The 14577-nt window shown below is 52.5% G+C and overlaps 2 protein-coding genes across 2 annotated transcripts; both read right to left on the reverse strand.

The window, feature by feature from the left end:
* Positions 1-1541: 1541 nt before the first annotated feature.
* Positions 1542-6088, reverse strand: CABS01_01245 (hsp90-like protein; the record flags this gene model as incomplete). The annotated part of the gene is made up of 2 exons (XM_060534625.1): positions 1542-1982; positions 2042-6088. 2 exons carry the CDS (start codon positions 6086-6088, stop codon positions 1542-1544), a joined length of 4488 nt encoding a protein of 1495 aa, XP_060401703.1.
* Positions 6089-12603: 6515 nt separating this feature from the next.
* On the reverse strand, positions 12604-13786 carry CABS01_01246 (uncharacterized protein; the record flags this gene model as incomplete). Its single annotated transcript, XM_060534626.1, has 3 exons — positions 12604-13560; positions 13617-13683; positions 13755-13786. 3 exons carry the CDS (start codon positions 13784-13786, stop codon positions 12604-12606), a joined length of 1056 nt encoding a protein of 351 aa, XP_060401704.1.
* Between the last annotated feature and the right edge of the window lie 791 nt (positions 13787-14577).

The raw sequence follows: 14577 nt of genomic DNA on the forward strand, positions 1-14577 counted from the left end.
AACAAAGGGATAAGAAGGGCTACGGTAAGTAGAGCAAGTGACTGGAGTATAATCCGCGTGTCCCCGTGCGAATCGCCGGCTAGTTCGTCCAACGAGTGTCCTTTGATAGACATGCAGAATATGAACTACAGACGCAAAGACGGGTGGAAGAGCACGAGTCGCACCCATGCCAGGCTCCGATGCCTCTACCCTGCCCAGCTGCCGTACCCGGGGAGGGATCCTTGGCCGTCGTGGGCCGGCGTCTACGATTGACTGCTTGTCGTGTCCATTCTTGTCTCGTCCTGTCTCGACGCAAGTCCGTGCAACATGTGTCGCTTGTCGTGTCTTCGAAGTTCGCGTTCCGTCCCCGGCAGCCAAACCTCACCTTTGATCAAGGACGGAAGAGGGCAGAGGAAATGTCTCGCCGTGTATGACTGAAAGAGCTGCTCTTTCTCTCCCATCAACATAGCATTCTGCTAGACTATAAGGCATACATAATACCATCGTCACCTGTACGGTTCTATCACAGATTCAGAGTTCTCATAAAGTTGAGTTGGGCAGAAGGCTTGACTCAACTCAACCCCCCTCGGGAGCATTAGAGGATCATCGCTTCTGTGAAGCCGGGAAATCTGATACATGTGACGAATCTGACAAAACCTCAACGTGCCAAGCGAGTTTGAATGTCACCGCAGCATGCAAATCAGATTTTCAATTACTGAACGCCTGAAGGACATCTGTACAACATCGGGATCGGCTCGCTGTGACGGATGTTGGCCATATGTGAATCCCTAGATCAGGTATGTCCAGGGTCTCCAATCCTTCTGTTGATTGGTTTCCGCGTCATCGCCGTCGCGACAGACGGTCGCCTGCCACGTGCCGGTGTTGCATTACCGATGCTTCAGTGTTTATCTCTATATGTACAGCAGCGCGCATCATGAAGAGTACCCGATTCAGGTGCGGTCCAAGAGCGGTCTCTATTCTTGGGTTCATATTTAGTAGTCGGAACCGTCAGATGGCGATTTCCAGTTACAGACGAAAGTATGCCTCGCAAATGAGACTTGTAAATGGTGTAGTTCGTTTAATACCGTGATATGTCATGTACACTGCGCAAACTCGAAAACGCCGCCCAGTGCTGAGTCTTCTAAGACAGTCAGCCCCCCTGGGTAACCTTCCCCATGCAATCCGTATGCTTTTGCCATGGTATCATTGCCGTTTTCCCCTGAAATCTATTTTCATCATATTTCAACAAGCTTGTGTCCTGTTTTGAACCCGTTCCTTTGAGTCACCCATGAACTCCATATTCGCCAAGAGCCGTCATGGTAGTGTCGCTGATGTCTTCTTTGACATCATCCTTCCTCGCTGCTCGGCTGAATGCCAGCTTTGCAAAGCATCTTAAACAGCAAGATTCGTCAAGATCTTGCCGTTGTACAGGTAGCAGTAGCTGATGTTGTCACCGCCGATATCAGTTTACAATGTCTTCCCAAAAAGTCGTAGGAGGGGCCCTGCTGCGCTTTTGCCGGTGTCGACTATCAGTGCCGGCTGCCAGCCAAACTCTGATGAGTCTAGCTGGAAACCTCCACCTCTGGCGATGGATCTGTGTTTCCATCTGTTGTGGTCTCCGCAGACGTGTCCGTGCCTACAGGCGCCGGGGACACTGTAGGTGTTGGTACGTTATCGTCCTTTCTCTCCTCAGTGTTCCTAGTGTTAAACCAGCCGCCCTTCTCCCATTGTCCAGGTGCATATAGGCATGATGCGCGCACTTCATCGTCCACAATTCCCAAGAGAAGCGTGTTGAGTCGCTTGAAATCAATAGGCTTGAGAATCCACCCATCAAATCCGGCATCGATGTATTTGTCTTTCTCTCGTTCAATGAGAGATGCAGAAACTGCAAATACTGGAATACGGCCGTTGTGAGTTGCGATCGCTGAGTGCCCACCATGGTCGCTGGACTTTTCGTGGGCTCGTATCATCTTTGTACTTGTGAGGCCATCTACAATCGGCATCTAGGGAGTTCAGGCGTCAGTCGGTATCACACAAGCATTGAGCGATTAGTACGGCATACCTGCATGTCCATTAACACCACATCGAAGGTTTCAGGCCTCTCTTTGTAGACAGTAGCGCAATCCTCGCCGTTGACAGCATGGGAAACCTGGTGGCCAGATTTCTCCAAGCGCTTTCGCAGAATTCTCGAATTGATAGGGTCATCTTCCGCGATCAAAACTTGGAGCTTCGTCTCGTCGAAACCCGAGACGACGCTTGGCGCGGTGCCGACGGTGCTACCGATTGTGCCAGCTTCCGATGCACCGCCTAGCTTTGAGCGACTATTGACTTCAAAGAGAAATCGTGAGGAGTCGCTTTGCTGTGACTGAGGTGGCACGGATGTCTCATCAACGTACTCATCTGGCACCTTGACAGCTCTGACGGGCGTTTTCGCATCTGTAACTGTCGCATACCCAACCTCTGGAGGCTTGGAGGCTTCCATGCTTGAGATGCTGGGGTTGCTTCGACGCGAGGTAGGGGATCCTTTGCGCCTCGCAGCCGATACTCCAGCAGTGCGGCTCTCCGAAGACCTCGGCCTCTGTGAATATTCCCAAGACTGCTGTCGCGTAGTCGACGGTCGGTTCATATCAGCTTCGCCGATAGAAAGTGGCGTCTGAATTGCTTCGATCAAGCGATCTGCATCACTCATAGAGCTCTGACCACTGGCCTTGCTTCCTCCCGTACCTGCTGTCTTCATACTTTCGAAACTTCGCGTCTCGGAACCTAGAGCATCTGTCCCGCCTTCCTCAACCGTCGATATCTTGCTGCCGCGATCGATGAGCATCATCTCGCCGTCGTTATCTGGTACAGCTGCCGTTGTGACAGAAGCCACGCTTGAAGTAGTATTCGACTTTGCAGACTTCTGACCGCCTTCCGGCGGCACAGGCACATCGCCAGGCAGGTCGAACGGCAGCTGAATCACAAATCTCGAACCGATCCCTTGTTCCGATTTCAGCCGTAGCTGGCCATCCATGTTGCGGACGATTCTAGCAACGACGGCCAGGCCCAGACCCAATATCCTAGAGTCTTTGCTCGCTTCGTCATCATCTGGGAATATGGAGCTGGCTTCGTCAGTCTCGACGCTCACTTGCTCGAGATCCCTGAAAAGTGTGTCGAGCTGCTTGGCCGTCATTCCTTTGCCTGTATCTTCAACAACAATCTCGACGCGTACTCGTCGTTCGAGGACCTCGCTGACGTATAGTTCGACTCTAACAAATCCACTGGATGTGTTTTGCACTGCATTGGCTGCAACGTTCGAAATAGCTTGTCTGAGGCGTCGGCTGTCACCGCATACTTGCTGCGGCAGTCCAGGATGTTCTATAACCTGATACTCGATACCCTTTCTCTTGGCGTCGTTGGTGAACGGGTCTGTCGCTTCTCGGATGCACATGCCGAAATCGAATACTTCGTCTTTAATCAGATTTTGACCCTCCTCAGTTTTCGTCAAGTCGAGCAGGTCGTTGATCACGTAGATGAGTGACTTTGAAGCGGAATGCGACTTGGCGAGATTGTCGCGCGTCTCTTGGTCGAGAGAACCCTCCAACGCGATCTCCAAATAATTGATGATAGCATTCAGCGGCGTCCGGACTTCGTGGGCTGAGTTCGCCAGCAAGAGGCGCGTCAGTCGGCTACTTTGCAATGCAGCTTCCTTCTGTCTCCATACTTCAATGAATTTGCCGTAGACCAAACAGAGAACAGCAGCTGTCTCAACTTGTTCCTCTGACCATTCTCGGCATTTCCGAAGTATAGTCTCGTGCCAAGTCTTGAAACTTTTCCGAGGCTCGAGATAGGCTTGAGTGCCCTCGCGAAGAGTCTTTTCGTACGGGTTTCCAGCCCACTTGACCTCTTTGACTTGGCCTTTGCGGAAGAAGACAATGAAATCGTTACCTCCGACACTCAAGGGAACATACAGCAAGCCTGCGATAACGGTGAATCCAAGAGGATATCGCAGATCTGGGAAGTCCTCTTTGATGTCCTGAGAGGTGACCACTGACGTGAGCTCCCGCAAGCGTAGATATTCTAGCATAGCCAACGCTTCTTGCGAATGCTCGAGATCGCCCAAAATCTTCGTTTCCCCTCGGATCGAGAGCATGCCAAAGTCAGCATCGAATAATTTCAAAAGATCGTCGGACGAAGCAATGATGTAACCCGAAGGATTGCTATCTGACGGTGCCGTGTTGATGAGCTTCCTGGCCTGCAGACGATTCGCGTATGATAACCTCTCAATATTGCGAGACGCGGTGTCTCCGACTAGACGACACATCTTTCTGATGGGGAAGGAGACACGCATGCCCTTCCGACCATAGGAGTGGCAGGCAATGAGACCCCAAAGCTCGTTGAAGGCATTAATAGACACCGACATGGATGACCGCACAGCCATGTTCTTCAGGTACTTGATATGGATGGGTGACATGGCACGCAAGTAAGAATGGCTGAGGTCCAGTGGTGCCTCGAGGTCTTCTTTCGCCCTGCAGACCAGACGTGCGGTTTCCAGGTCCCTGTCATATAGGAGCCTCACCTTATTCAGCTTATACAGCTCACGAGCCTGTCGCGGTATGTCCGAGGCGGGGAAGTGTAGGCCCTTGTATAGATCTTTAGTGTGCGAGGTGTCGACGAGTTCCGTAACCACTTTTCCGTTGAACGAAGAATCGAACTGATATATCATGACCCGATGAAAACCTGTCAATTCCTTGACGATGCCCACCAGAATTTTGAGAAACCCTTCCAGGTTAATGGCCGCCGCAAGTTGCTCTTGAACCTGGGACATAATATCGAATACCTGCATGGCACCAGCATCGCCTCGGCGTTTGCGTGCGCTTCGCAACACCCTCAACGGCTTGCTCAAGATTTCGGTGCTCTCCGCCAATTCTTCCGATGTGGGATTTGATTGCAAGGTGTCTTCAGGGGTCATCGGTGTGGCCTCCTCCGGGGGTCGTAGTGGGAATTGATGATCGTCGTCGACTTCAAATTCGCAGATGACGAGTTCTGGATGCGCAGGATTGATGTGAATTGCGCACCAAAGTTTGACACTCTTTTTTTTCGGGGGGCGGATAGATAAACTGAAGACTTCGGGTCCGTTTATAGCGGGGTCTGCGTCTTCGTCGCGAATGAAGTCGATATGGTCTAGTAGGTTGTCTTGCTGCTCCTCGCTCAATATATCCAGAAAACTTTCAAGTCGGAAAAGCTGCTGAGGAGAGAATCCGATCAATTTCTCCGTGTTCTCGCTGGCGCAGCGAACAGAGAATTGGCCGTGGCTTTCTTCGCGAATGGCCACTAATGCGCCAAATCCTTGCACAGCTCCCGGGGTATGGATCGGCTCATCCTCACAAGTTTGTAATACACCGTCGGTGCCTGTGATGACATGATGCCCTTCATCTGTCATGACGTATTTGAAACGCGTGGTCAGAAGAGCATCGGTAGCAGAGTCTCCAAGGGCACTGGTAGATGATGCCTGGTTTTGCGAATGCTCGTCGCCGGGTAGTGAGTCCTCTTCAACATCTGAAGCAACATCTTGAAATATATCCAGCGGTTGCGAGGTGTTGTGACGTGCGGCATCGGCTTGGACGCTGGACATAGGGCCAGACCCGGCGTTCTTCCTCCTCGCTTGGATTCCTTGTCGATCGCCAGGTGAGGTGACATTGGATAGCGGCGTGGACGCAGAATCGCGACGAGGAACAGCTTCGAAGGCGGCGGTATCGATTCGAGGGTTGCTCGGACGGGGGGCTTGGTATTGGCCATGATCGGGTACTCTGGGGAAGTAGTCATGCTCGCCAGAGGTTCTGCCGGTGCGATCTACGCGCACGACGGAGCGGATCGGGTAAACGCGATCTGAGGGATCGGGACTTGCAGTGTAGCCGAGTTGGCGATCAGAATTAGCACTCCATGATGAGGAAGAGCTCAGGGGAGCGTTGACGGAGACGGGAGTAGGAGCTGCAGACGAGTCTGGCATGTGCGGCGTGACAGTATCGGAACGGACGCTGGGGATGGGAGTCGCCTCCGAGGAGGAGTCTGTCGTCGAGCGGCTAGCAAAAGAAACGGAGGGCCGCCGTGCGTCGGACGGGGCGTCCATGTCCTCGGTTGAATATGGCAAAAAAGACCTAAAAGTCTATCAACTCCGACGCAGTTATGTAAACGAGGCCTCGCCGGAAGAGGCTCAAAGGTCCGTAATCAGTGATACTTGGCATGGAGCGAAGGCGCGTAGAATAATGTGTTGAGCCAGCTGGTGAGATGCAAGGATACAAGAGTACGCGTGAACCTCAAATGAAGAGGCGAATGAGGGGGGATGGAGAGGAGTGTAATGCAAATGTGGTGCAAACGTTGGTGAGAAAGAATTAGAACCAAACTCCAAGGATTCAAGAAAGAGCGCAGAGGCTCGCCGTGATCTAGAATTTCCCTTGTATGGGTGCTCTCCCCCCCTGCTTGCAGTGCGGTGCGTAGGATTTGTCTACTCGATCATTCGGTCGTCGAAGAGGGGCGTGCGGGATGGGGATGTCGGGGTGGGATGCAATTGTGCGCGGACGGGTCGAGATTTGGTGGCAGTGGGCCGGGGTTGGGAAATGGGAAATCGAAAGCTGAGGGCGCAGGGCGAGCTCGTGTCAAGGTGAGGTGGGTAAAGCTACCTTGGCCAGACCGTAAGGTGAGGTAGCTGAGGTAGACGTCGAGAGATCGCTGGGTTGTAGCGAGAGAGCTTCGCGTGCTCTGTGCCGTATCGTCTGTCGAAAGTTCAACGATGAGTGAAGAGAGAGGAGACTGGAGATGGGCACTTCAGCCTCGGAATTCCTCAATTCTCAGGTCTGGGCCCGTGGTGGTGTGGTGTGTGTACCGGGTTGGATCGATCGATGAAGGAAAGGCGACCAAAGGGTGAGGGAGATGTGCGTGTGTAGGTAAGTAAGTGGCAGAGCAAAGCCGTACCTAAACTCGTGGCTGAGAACAGGAAGGTGGCCAGGGCAGCACACCTACTGGATTCGCTACTCGGATGCCCTATGTCCAGTATAAAGTAAATACCTTATCCAGACGTTAGGGGTTTTTTTTAGGTGCAATCGGTAGGTAGGATGGCACGAGAAAAGGCACCTTCTATCAGCCAGAGCTAGATCTAGGTTAGAAGAGGCGATGGCATGCAGATGTGCAATCAGTGGACAGGCAGGTGTTATGGTAAGGTATACTTTGGAAAGTGCAGTGGAGGGTTGGAAGACGAAGGCGAAGAAAGACCAGCAAGAGATGAGGCTAGTGAGTAGGCATTGCCTACGAAGAAGTGGCTGATGGAAACATGCAAAGTATGGACACAGGTAGACAGTCAGTAACAGGGGGATCTTTCAAGCCCCAGCCCGAGAGTGGCAAATGAAGAATTATCACCGTGCAGGGAAGTGGAAGGCGAAAAGAAGAACGGCAAATGGGCAGGGTTGGTGAGGTCAGGTATCTGGAGAGGCGAAGAGGGGCCGGTATCCGTACCTTTCACAGGGACGGCTACAGTAACCTACCCAGGCACATTAAGATGAATGATGAACAAGTACTCCGTACTGCTTTACCTACATATAGGCGACTTTACAGCCAAATACGGATTTCTGCTTTTCTTTGCTGCACAGTACGGACCTGGGAGCAGAGAGGTGAAGAAGGCAAGGGAGGGAAGCCCGTCTCGTGTGCCGGCCAACATCAATAACGAAAAGGTACATCGACCAGCCAGCGGGCGTAGATCGGAGAGTAAGGCGGAAAGACAGAGGTGAGAGCCACACTGTAGAGGTAAAGGCGTCTCGATGGACAGGTCTGAGAGGGTAAGCGTCGAAGCAGGAGCGCTATCCGTAATACACCAAAATAAATGCCCTAAGGTCATGACGCAGACAACACAGACAGCGCACCTCAGTTGTGCAGGCACGCAGAATCTGGGAAGCGCAGACGAGACGGGGAGACGGGCACATGGGAAGGCTGGAAGGGAAAGACGAGATGGCAACAAAAACAGGAATGAGATGCGGCGTGGCCCGGTCCAGTCAGCCCAATCCGATCCAGTTTGTTGCTCCCTCCCAGTCACCCACTCGAACCCAGTCCCAGTCAAACCTGGTCAAGTTCAATCCAGTCCAGTCCAGTCCAGTCTAGTCCAGTCTAGTCTAGTCCAGTCGAAACCACAATCCACAATCCAGTCACGGAGCGGTCAATATAAAGGTCATCAGTGCTCTGCACAGGTAGACGGATAATGCCGCCGAACACTGTACGAGACCTACAGCTGCAGCAGTGGCAGAAATCTTACTTTTGCAACAAAGAAGGAGCAGGTAGCGAAAACAGAAGCGGAAGGAGCATCAACAGCAGGTTTGGTGAGGTATCCGTACTCCCTACAAAGTCTCGGGATGGATGCGAGAGACAAGAACATGGAATCATGGATCCAGGATGAACTGTCTAGCCCTGTTTAGTGTGCCGATCATCAATCAAGTGGCCCCCTCCCAGGGACAAGTTGGAATCGCGGACCAAGCCCACTCATCAGTCTTCTTACGGAGTACCTACGGATACTGAGGTGCCAAAGTGCTTGACGACGTGAGAGAGAGGCCCCCAGCGCAATGGCCCCCAAATGGAGGGGAACACAATCTACACAGGCACGTAGGGGAGACACCGAGAAGGGACGATTGCAACGCCATAATCCAAGGTCCTTCCAGAGCTGCTTCGTCCGCTTGCGGTACCTACCTCACTAGAATTACCTAAGCATTTGAGGTACCTGGAAGTATGCCTGGCTAACCTTGATTAGGAGCATTTCATCCGGTTGCAACGAACACGAGGCCCCAGGGACCCCGAGCTCTCAAGGCCAACGTCCGGACACCAGGCCGCTTGCTCTTTTGCGCTGCTGTGCTTGTGGCTGTTTAGCTGCCATTTCTCTATGGCTCTCCTCAAAACACGGTGAAGTGCAGCGCATCGGGGCGACCGGGGTGGCATATCGGGTATCCATCCTCTCATACAATACTGCCTACAGAAAGATGGCCGTGTCTGTCGGCATACGGAACCTCGGCCATAGCTACCTAGTTTCGAATCAAAAAATGAATCTCTCCGCCGCAGGGCTCCACGGGCTCTTGTCTTGTTCCACCACAAGATGCCAGACATCTTGTCTGGCCCGCATATCTTGATGTAAGTCTCGGTCGGAGGAACGGTATGTAAGTCATGCAACGCAATCGGGGTACCGTATGAACATAAAGCTGAAAAGATGATACATCGTGCGCTTTGGAATGGAAAGAATGGTGGAAACCGTTACAAGAGTTGGTAGTCGGAGCTGCTAAACACAGAGTGGAAGGACAGCTTTGGAAATCCTAGCAGCGATGGACCAAGGAGCAACTTGGCAGCATCCGTCCACAACGGAGCTGGTACCAATGGGGATGTTCTATCCGGCTTGATGGTTTTTTGCACGCGCAAAATGCTGTTTTACCTAAGCAGCTAAGCAACTTAAGGTAAGAGAGGCACGAAGTGGTGTGGGGTGGAGGGGAAGGGGATCGGGGGTTCCAGCGTGCTGAAAAGGCGGGAATCGAGAAGGGCAGATCTTGCCTTTCGCCACATTCTATTCGTACTGGAATTCGGAGACAGTCATTGCAGTCAACGACGGCGACTGGAGGGGTTTTGGCAGTTTGGGTGACGACTAGGATATCCCCCTGACTATGCATACCCTGGGCCGTGAGGTAGCTCGCCCTGATTGGATGCTATCCTGGCGTGTCACAGGCTCCATGATGCGCTCTTCTCCTTGTTGTGGCTGGCGTCAAGTGTCCAGTGCCGAGTCGCGAGTGTCAGATTTCGTCCTCACGGTTCCCAAGCTATGTGTGTGGCTGGCACGCCTGGCAATCCACCAGACGAGAGGAAGAGAGAGGGAGAGGAAGAGAGGTGGGCAATGAGAAGGACGCTGTGGGTGATGGTCAAGTGGGGTATACAAAATTCGTGGTGTTGTCGAGGATGGGATTCTCAGAATTGCCTATCCTTCAAAAGGCTTTGTCAGTGTCGATCCTTGCTTGGACAGACTTGACTCTCCACTCGCGTCGACTCTGATGGATCCCCAGCTGCACGTGCCCGCTCGGACAACCTGCCGTGCCTGCCAACCCGCTTCAAGCTTGTCAGGCTTGCTTGCAATCCTGCCTGCTCCATCCTCCTCGCCTTTCCCTGTAGGTAAGAGTAGGTAGGTACCTGATGGAAAGACAGTCTACGTTCCCAACGAGATTTTTCAACGAAAAATTCTCAGCTACAAAGAAGAAAACTGAAGCCCAAGTGTTCCCGTCGCTGCGATCATTGTCTGTTATCCTTGGCTACTCATGTCTGAGCTGAGGGGGAAACAGGCTTCATCCAAGTTGCTTCTCCAAATTGAGCATGATGGGGGCCGGGTTCTAGCCCAGACTTCTCCTTTGATGCACTTCAACTACCTACCACCCTGGCAAGCTGGCACAGCGTTCACAGCAATTCAAGTAACAAGTAGGGTCTGGAACGCGGTCTGTACCCGACCAATTCTTCCGACACAATCAAAGACAACCTTACTGCCCAACATACACCATCCACATTCCATACATTCCTTATTATGCCGTGCGTGCCCATCGAGGCCCCTGGACTCCAGCTGACGGGCCATTCGTCGACGCCAGTCTCAAAACCGGATTGTATCTCAAATGCGGCGCCCAGGCGAGCAAGTAGGAAGGCAGGCACCCGCCCAAGCATTCTGTATTTTTTTCTCATTTGCCGGTAGACGATAGACCCCGACGACAGTTCTCCCCACCGCCTAGCCGAGTCTCGGGCTAGGGTAACCGGGCAGTTTGCAATTTCTTCCAGCCGTTCCTACTTCTTCTATGACATACCTGGCAGCCTGGTGTGCGGAGTGAGATACCTTCATGGCGTGGCTCCTTAGGTAAGCACATACGTGACCATACGTCGGTGTCTTCGGTAGCGAGGCAGGCACGCCGCACGACCAGGGGCCATCTCAGCCCTGCTCAGGTCCTACGTCATAAGCTGTAATCCGTGCACTTTGCTTTCAGATCTTCCAATCCAATCATAGTCCGTTCATCAACCCCACCCTCAGATCCGAACCATCACATCACGTATGACAGCTGCTTGGTTGAAATATCCGGCGAAGAGAGCCTCTTTTCTCTCTCTTCGAGGGCAAATTCACCGACCCAACCGACCGCATCCGGCTCTCATTGTTACTTTACGGACGGGCACTTCCCGTGCTCCGAGACTTTGGGTTTATAATCTAACCTCAAGCCTCTTGTCGGGTAGCTAGTGTCGACGTTATGTTCTGCAGCTGTTACCTACAGGACCCTTCACATTAAATCAACGCCACCGCCACACCTCTTGATGGCCTGGGTACCCTTCACCCACGTCTCAACGCCTCACTACCTTATTGATATCCTGAGCTTGCTCCAACCCGGCACTGTTGTGGCTGTTGAAAGCTACACTTCTCGGCTGAACGTGACGTGTTGACTTCGTGACTGCCCCATCTACTGCCAGAATTTCGACTCTGCCGTGTCTGTTCTGTAATAAACAATAAGAACGAGGCACATGCTGGGCCCAGCTCTGGATGTGCCGCCCACCCCGAGCCCATGTCATTCTGGGACCCCCAGCGGAAGACACGGGTCACACGGCACACTGCGTCCTTTGTTCAAAGGCTCCGCGACTTGTTTCACTCACGTGCTTTCTGCCGCTTCTAGTGCTCGGCCCCTATCCGTACCTACACATGAGCCATCCCGTTATCCGTGATCTGCCATCTCCCGCGATGTGCCACCTCGAGCGAGATACGGGTGCCGTTGGGGCTGACAAGCCATCGCTAGATCGGTCTAGACCCTGACGATGCTCAGAACCCTCGTCACTTTAAGCATAATTTCGTGGTGTTGAATCTCCGGGCTGCATGGCTCATCGATTATGTTTGATAGGCGTGCTCATACCGTACCCATGATACCTATTGAGTTCCCGTTCTACATCGAGAGTGCTTGACCTGAATGGGGGCAGAGATGGGCGCATCCTGCCTGCAGGCCAGCTAAAGTTTTGATAGCATTGGCCAAGAGGATGGAGTCTTAGCTTATGGGCCATGAGCAATAGTTGAGTTGATCTATCTCTCAGACTAGTCGTTCAAAGTTTGCGGCCACCACAACGCAATAACAAACAGAGCCATTCGGAGGTCCCATGTTTTCCAAAAAACAAAAGATTGACGTATTTACTCGGAGTGGATTGTCCACTTCACAACTGGTTATTGCCCAGGTACAAAGTTATGTCCATTGACATGAGATAACATACGATTTAGGCTTGTGAAGACGGAGCCATGAACGCCTCTAAAAGCCTGCCACTTTGCCTCGAATAGCGGTGCTCGTCCAGATAGATTTACATACTTGCTGTAAGAAGTGAACCATACCAAGGCGCGATAAACGGCACATGGACATCAAATACAAGCTATTCGATGGACCATGCACGAACTATACACGTCCATCACATTGTGCCCGTCCCCATCAGTACCTGTGACCATCGTGTCGCGGGATGGTGAATCAAGGGCATGGGGCCCATGAATCAGACTTGGGCGGTAAATCCTGACTTCGGTTGCGAAGTTGAGTCTAATCGAGCATGCCAGGTGGCCATCTAACGCGCTACATTCGTATGCTACAGCTTCCCCTTGGTAACCCTCTCCTCTCGAGTCTTCTGCGCACTGCTCAGCAAGGCATATAGTGTCTGCAAACGAGGCATCTCCACCCCGTGGGCTCTAGCAATCCTCACCGGATTGCCCAAAATCACTTCCAACTCCAACGGGCGTCCGGCCTCCCAGTCCAATAACATGCTGGGCCTTGCTCCCGTATTCCGCTCCGTGCTCTTGACGATACGATCCGGCTTCGCGAGGTCGTCGGGAAACTCTCGTCCCAGAATCTTGGGCACCGCCGCTCTGATCTCATTCATGATGCCCACAACATGCTCTCGAAGCTCTGAATCTGTGACCATGTCTGCGTTGCCTCTCCCGCCACTCAACACAGCACTCGGGTTGAACGCGGCATTGATGCAGAGTTTGTGCCATCTCACCGTCTGCAGCCCAATCTCGTCGTGAGGCTCTACGTCGCGGATACCGCCCCAGCCGGGACCCCACCACGTGCCGAGCTGCTCGACCGCCTTTGTGCCGCGTTGTCCAAGTTCAGAGTCACCCGTGCCGAGGCCGTTCGTATGCGGCCCAATACTGACCCTCGTCCATCGATTTTGTCGGATGACACCTGGTGAGGTCTGCTCGGCACTGACAATCGTCACGGCGCTCACGATGGGATTGTTGGGGAACCGCTGGCGAAATGGTTCCTCGACCCCGACGCCGTTCTGGATGAGAACAATGCTCGTGTTCTTCCCTACAAGAGGCGCGATCATGGCAGAATCATCGGAGCGATCTGGAAGCGCCTTAGTTGTCACGAAGACAAAGTCCCACTGCGTCTGGGAGGATGCTGCAGCGTCGACGGATGGAAAGGCGGCATGGGGATGAAAGATGTAGTCGCCAAATGTATGGGTTTGAAGTTTTACGCCCGACTCTTTCAGCGCCTTGTAATTAGATCTGGCAACAAGTGAGACGTGTATGTTTCGGTCGGGCTACGGCGTGAGTTAGCCTGGTTGGACGAGTGGCACGAGGGGACTGGCTTAATTACGTGGTGTAGTCGCGAAGCATAGAAGCACCCAACGGCGCCGGCTCCGATAAAGATGATATTCACAGCGCTGCAACGTGGTATTGAGTTCAGCCCTGTCATGAAATTGTCACCGTTTCGTGGATGTAGAAAGGGGCGTACCTTTCGCTGGAGTTGTTCTTCTCTGAACCCATCGTACTTTCTTCCGCCCCTGGTAGCAGTGGTTCAAAATCGGTCTTATTGATCGAATATGTACCAAAGTAAAGTTATTGATATTGGAATATGCTACTCGATGAGCTGTTCAGGGGAGTCTGCTGTCACCACTGAACTTGGCCGAGGTGTAGTTGAACGTGTTCCGAGGAGTTGCCGATTGGCACTGACGACGACATCGCCCCACTTCGCAATGTCGCCATTGGCTGTGCCGTGCCCGGCTTGGTAGGCCGGCTTCCTCACGAGCGACCTCGTCCTGGATAAGGTATGAATTTCCTTTGAAACCATATATTTTCTAATAATTGTCTTCAGTGTGATCTCGTAGGATCTAGATAGACTTACTCACATATGAAACGCTGTGATACAATGTCGATTTGCACTGCCTTTACTTGTGTGGTTCGCAAGACATTCATGGAACAGAACATAACAGGCACATCATCTTCCATCAACAAGTCGAACCGGCAACAAATTCAGGGCACAATACGAGAGAGAATATTGCTGACTACTTTTGATCCTTCGCTGGCGAGAAACCGTGACGACTCAATGTGCAAGTCATAGTGTCGAGATCTAGTGAGCGGCAGCGATGGTCTTTGGTCAAGTAAGCTGTTAGAATACAGGTTACCATGTTCGCAGCTACAGCGACGTCGGGAGAGGAAGAGTGACCAGCACGTGTTCTCGGGCATTCCACAACCGCAAATTGACTGTTGGATATGAGCAATAGCTCAAAAACGATAGCACTGTTCCTCGTTGTGCGAACATCAAGGCATTGGGGCAC

This window comes from Colletotrichum abscissum (assembly GCF_030869225.1).
Source record: "Colletotrichum abscissum strain IMI 504890 chromosome Unknown Scaffold_2.1, whole genome shotgun sequence".
NCBI lineage: Eukaryota > Fungi > Ascomycota > Sordariomycetes > Glomerellales > Glomerellaceae > Colletotrichum > Colletotrichum abscissum.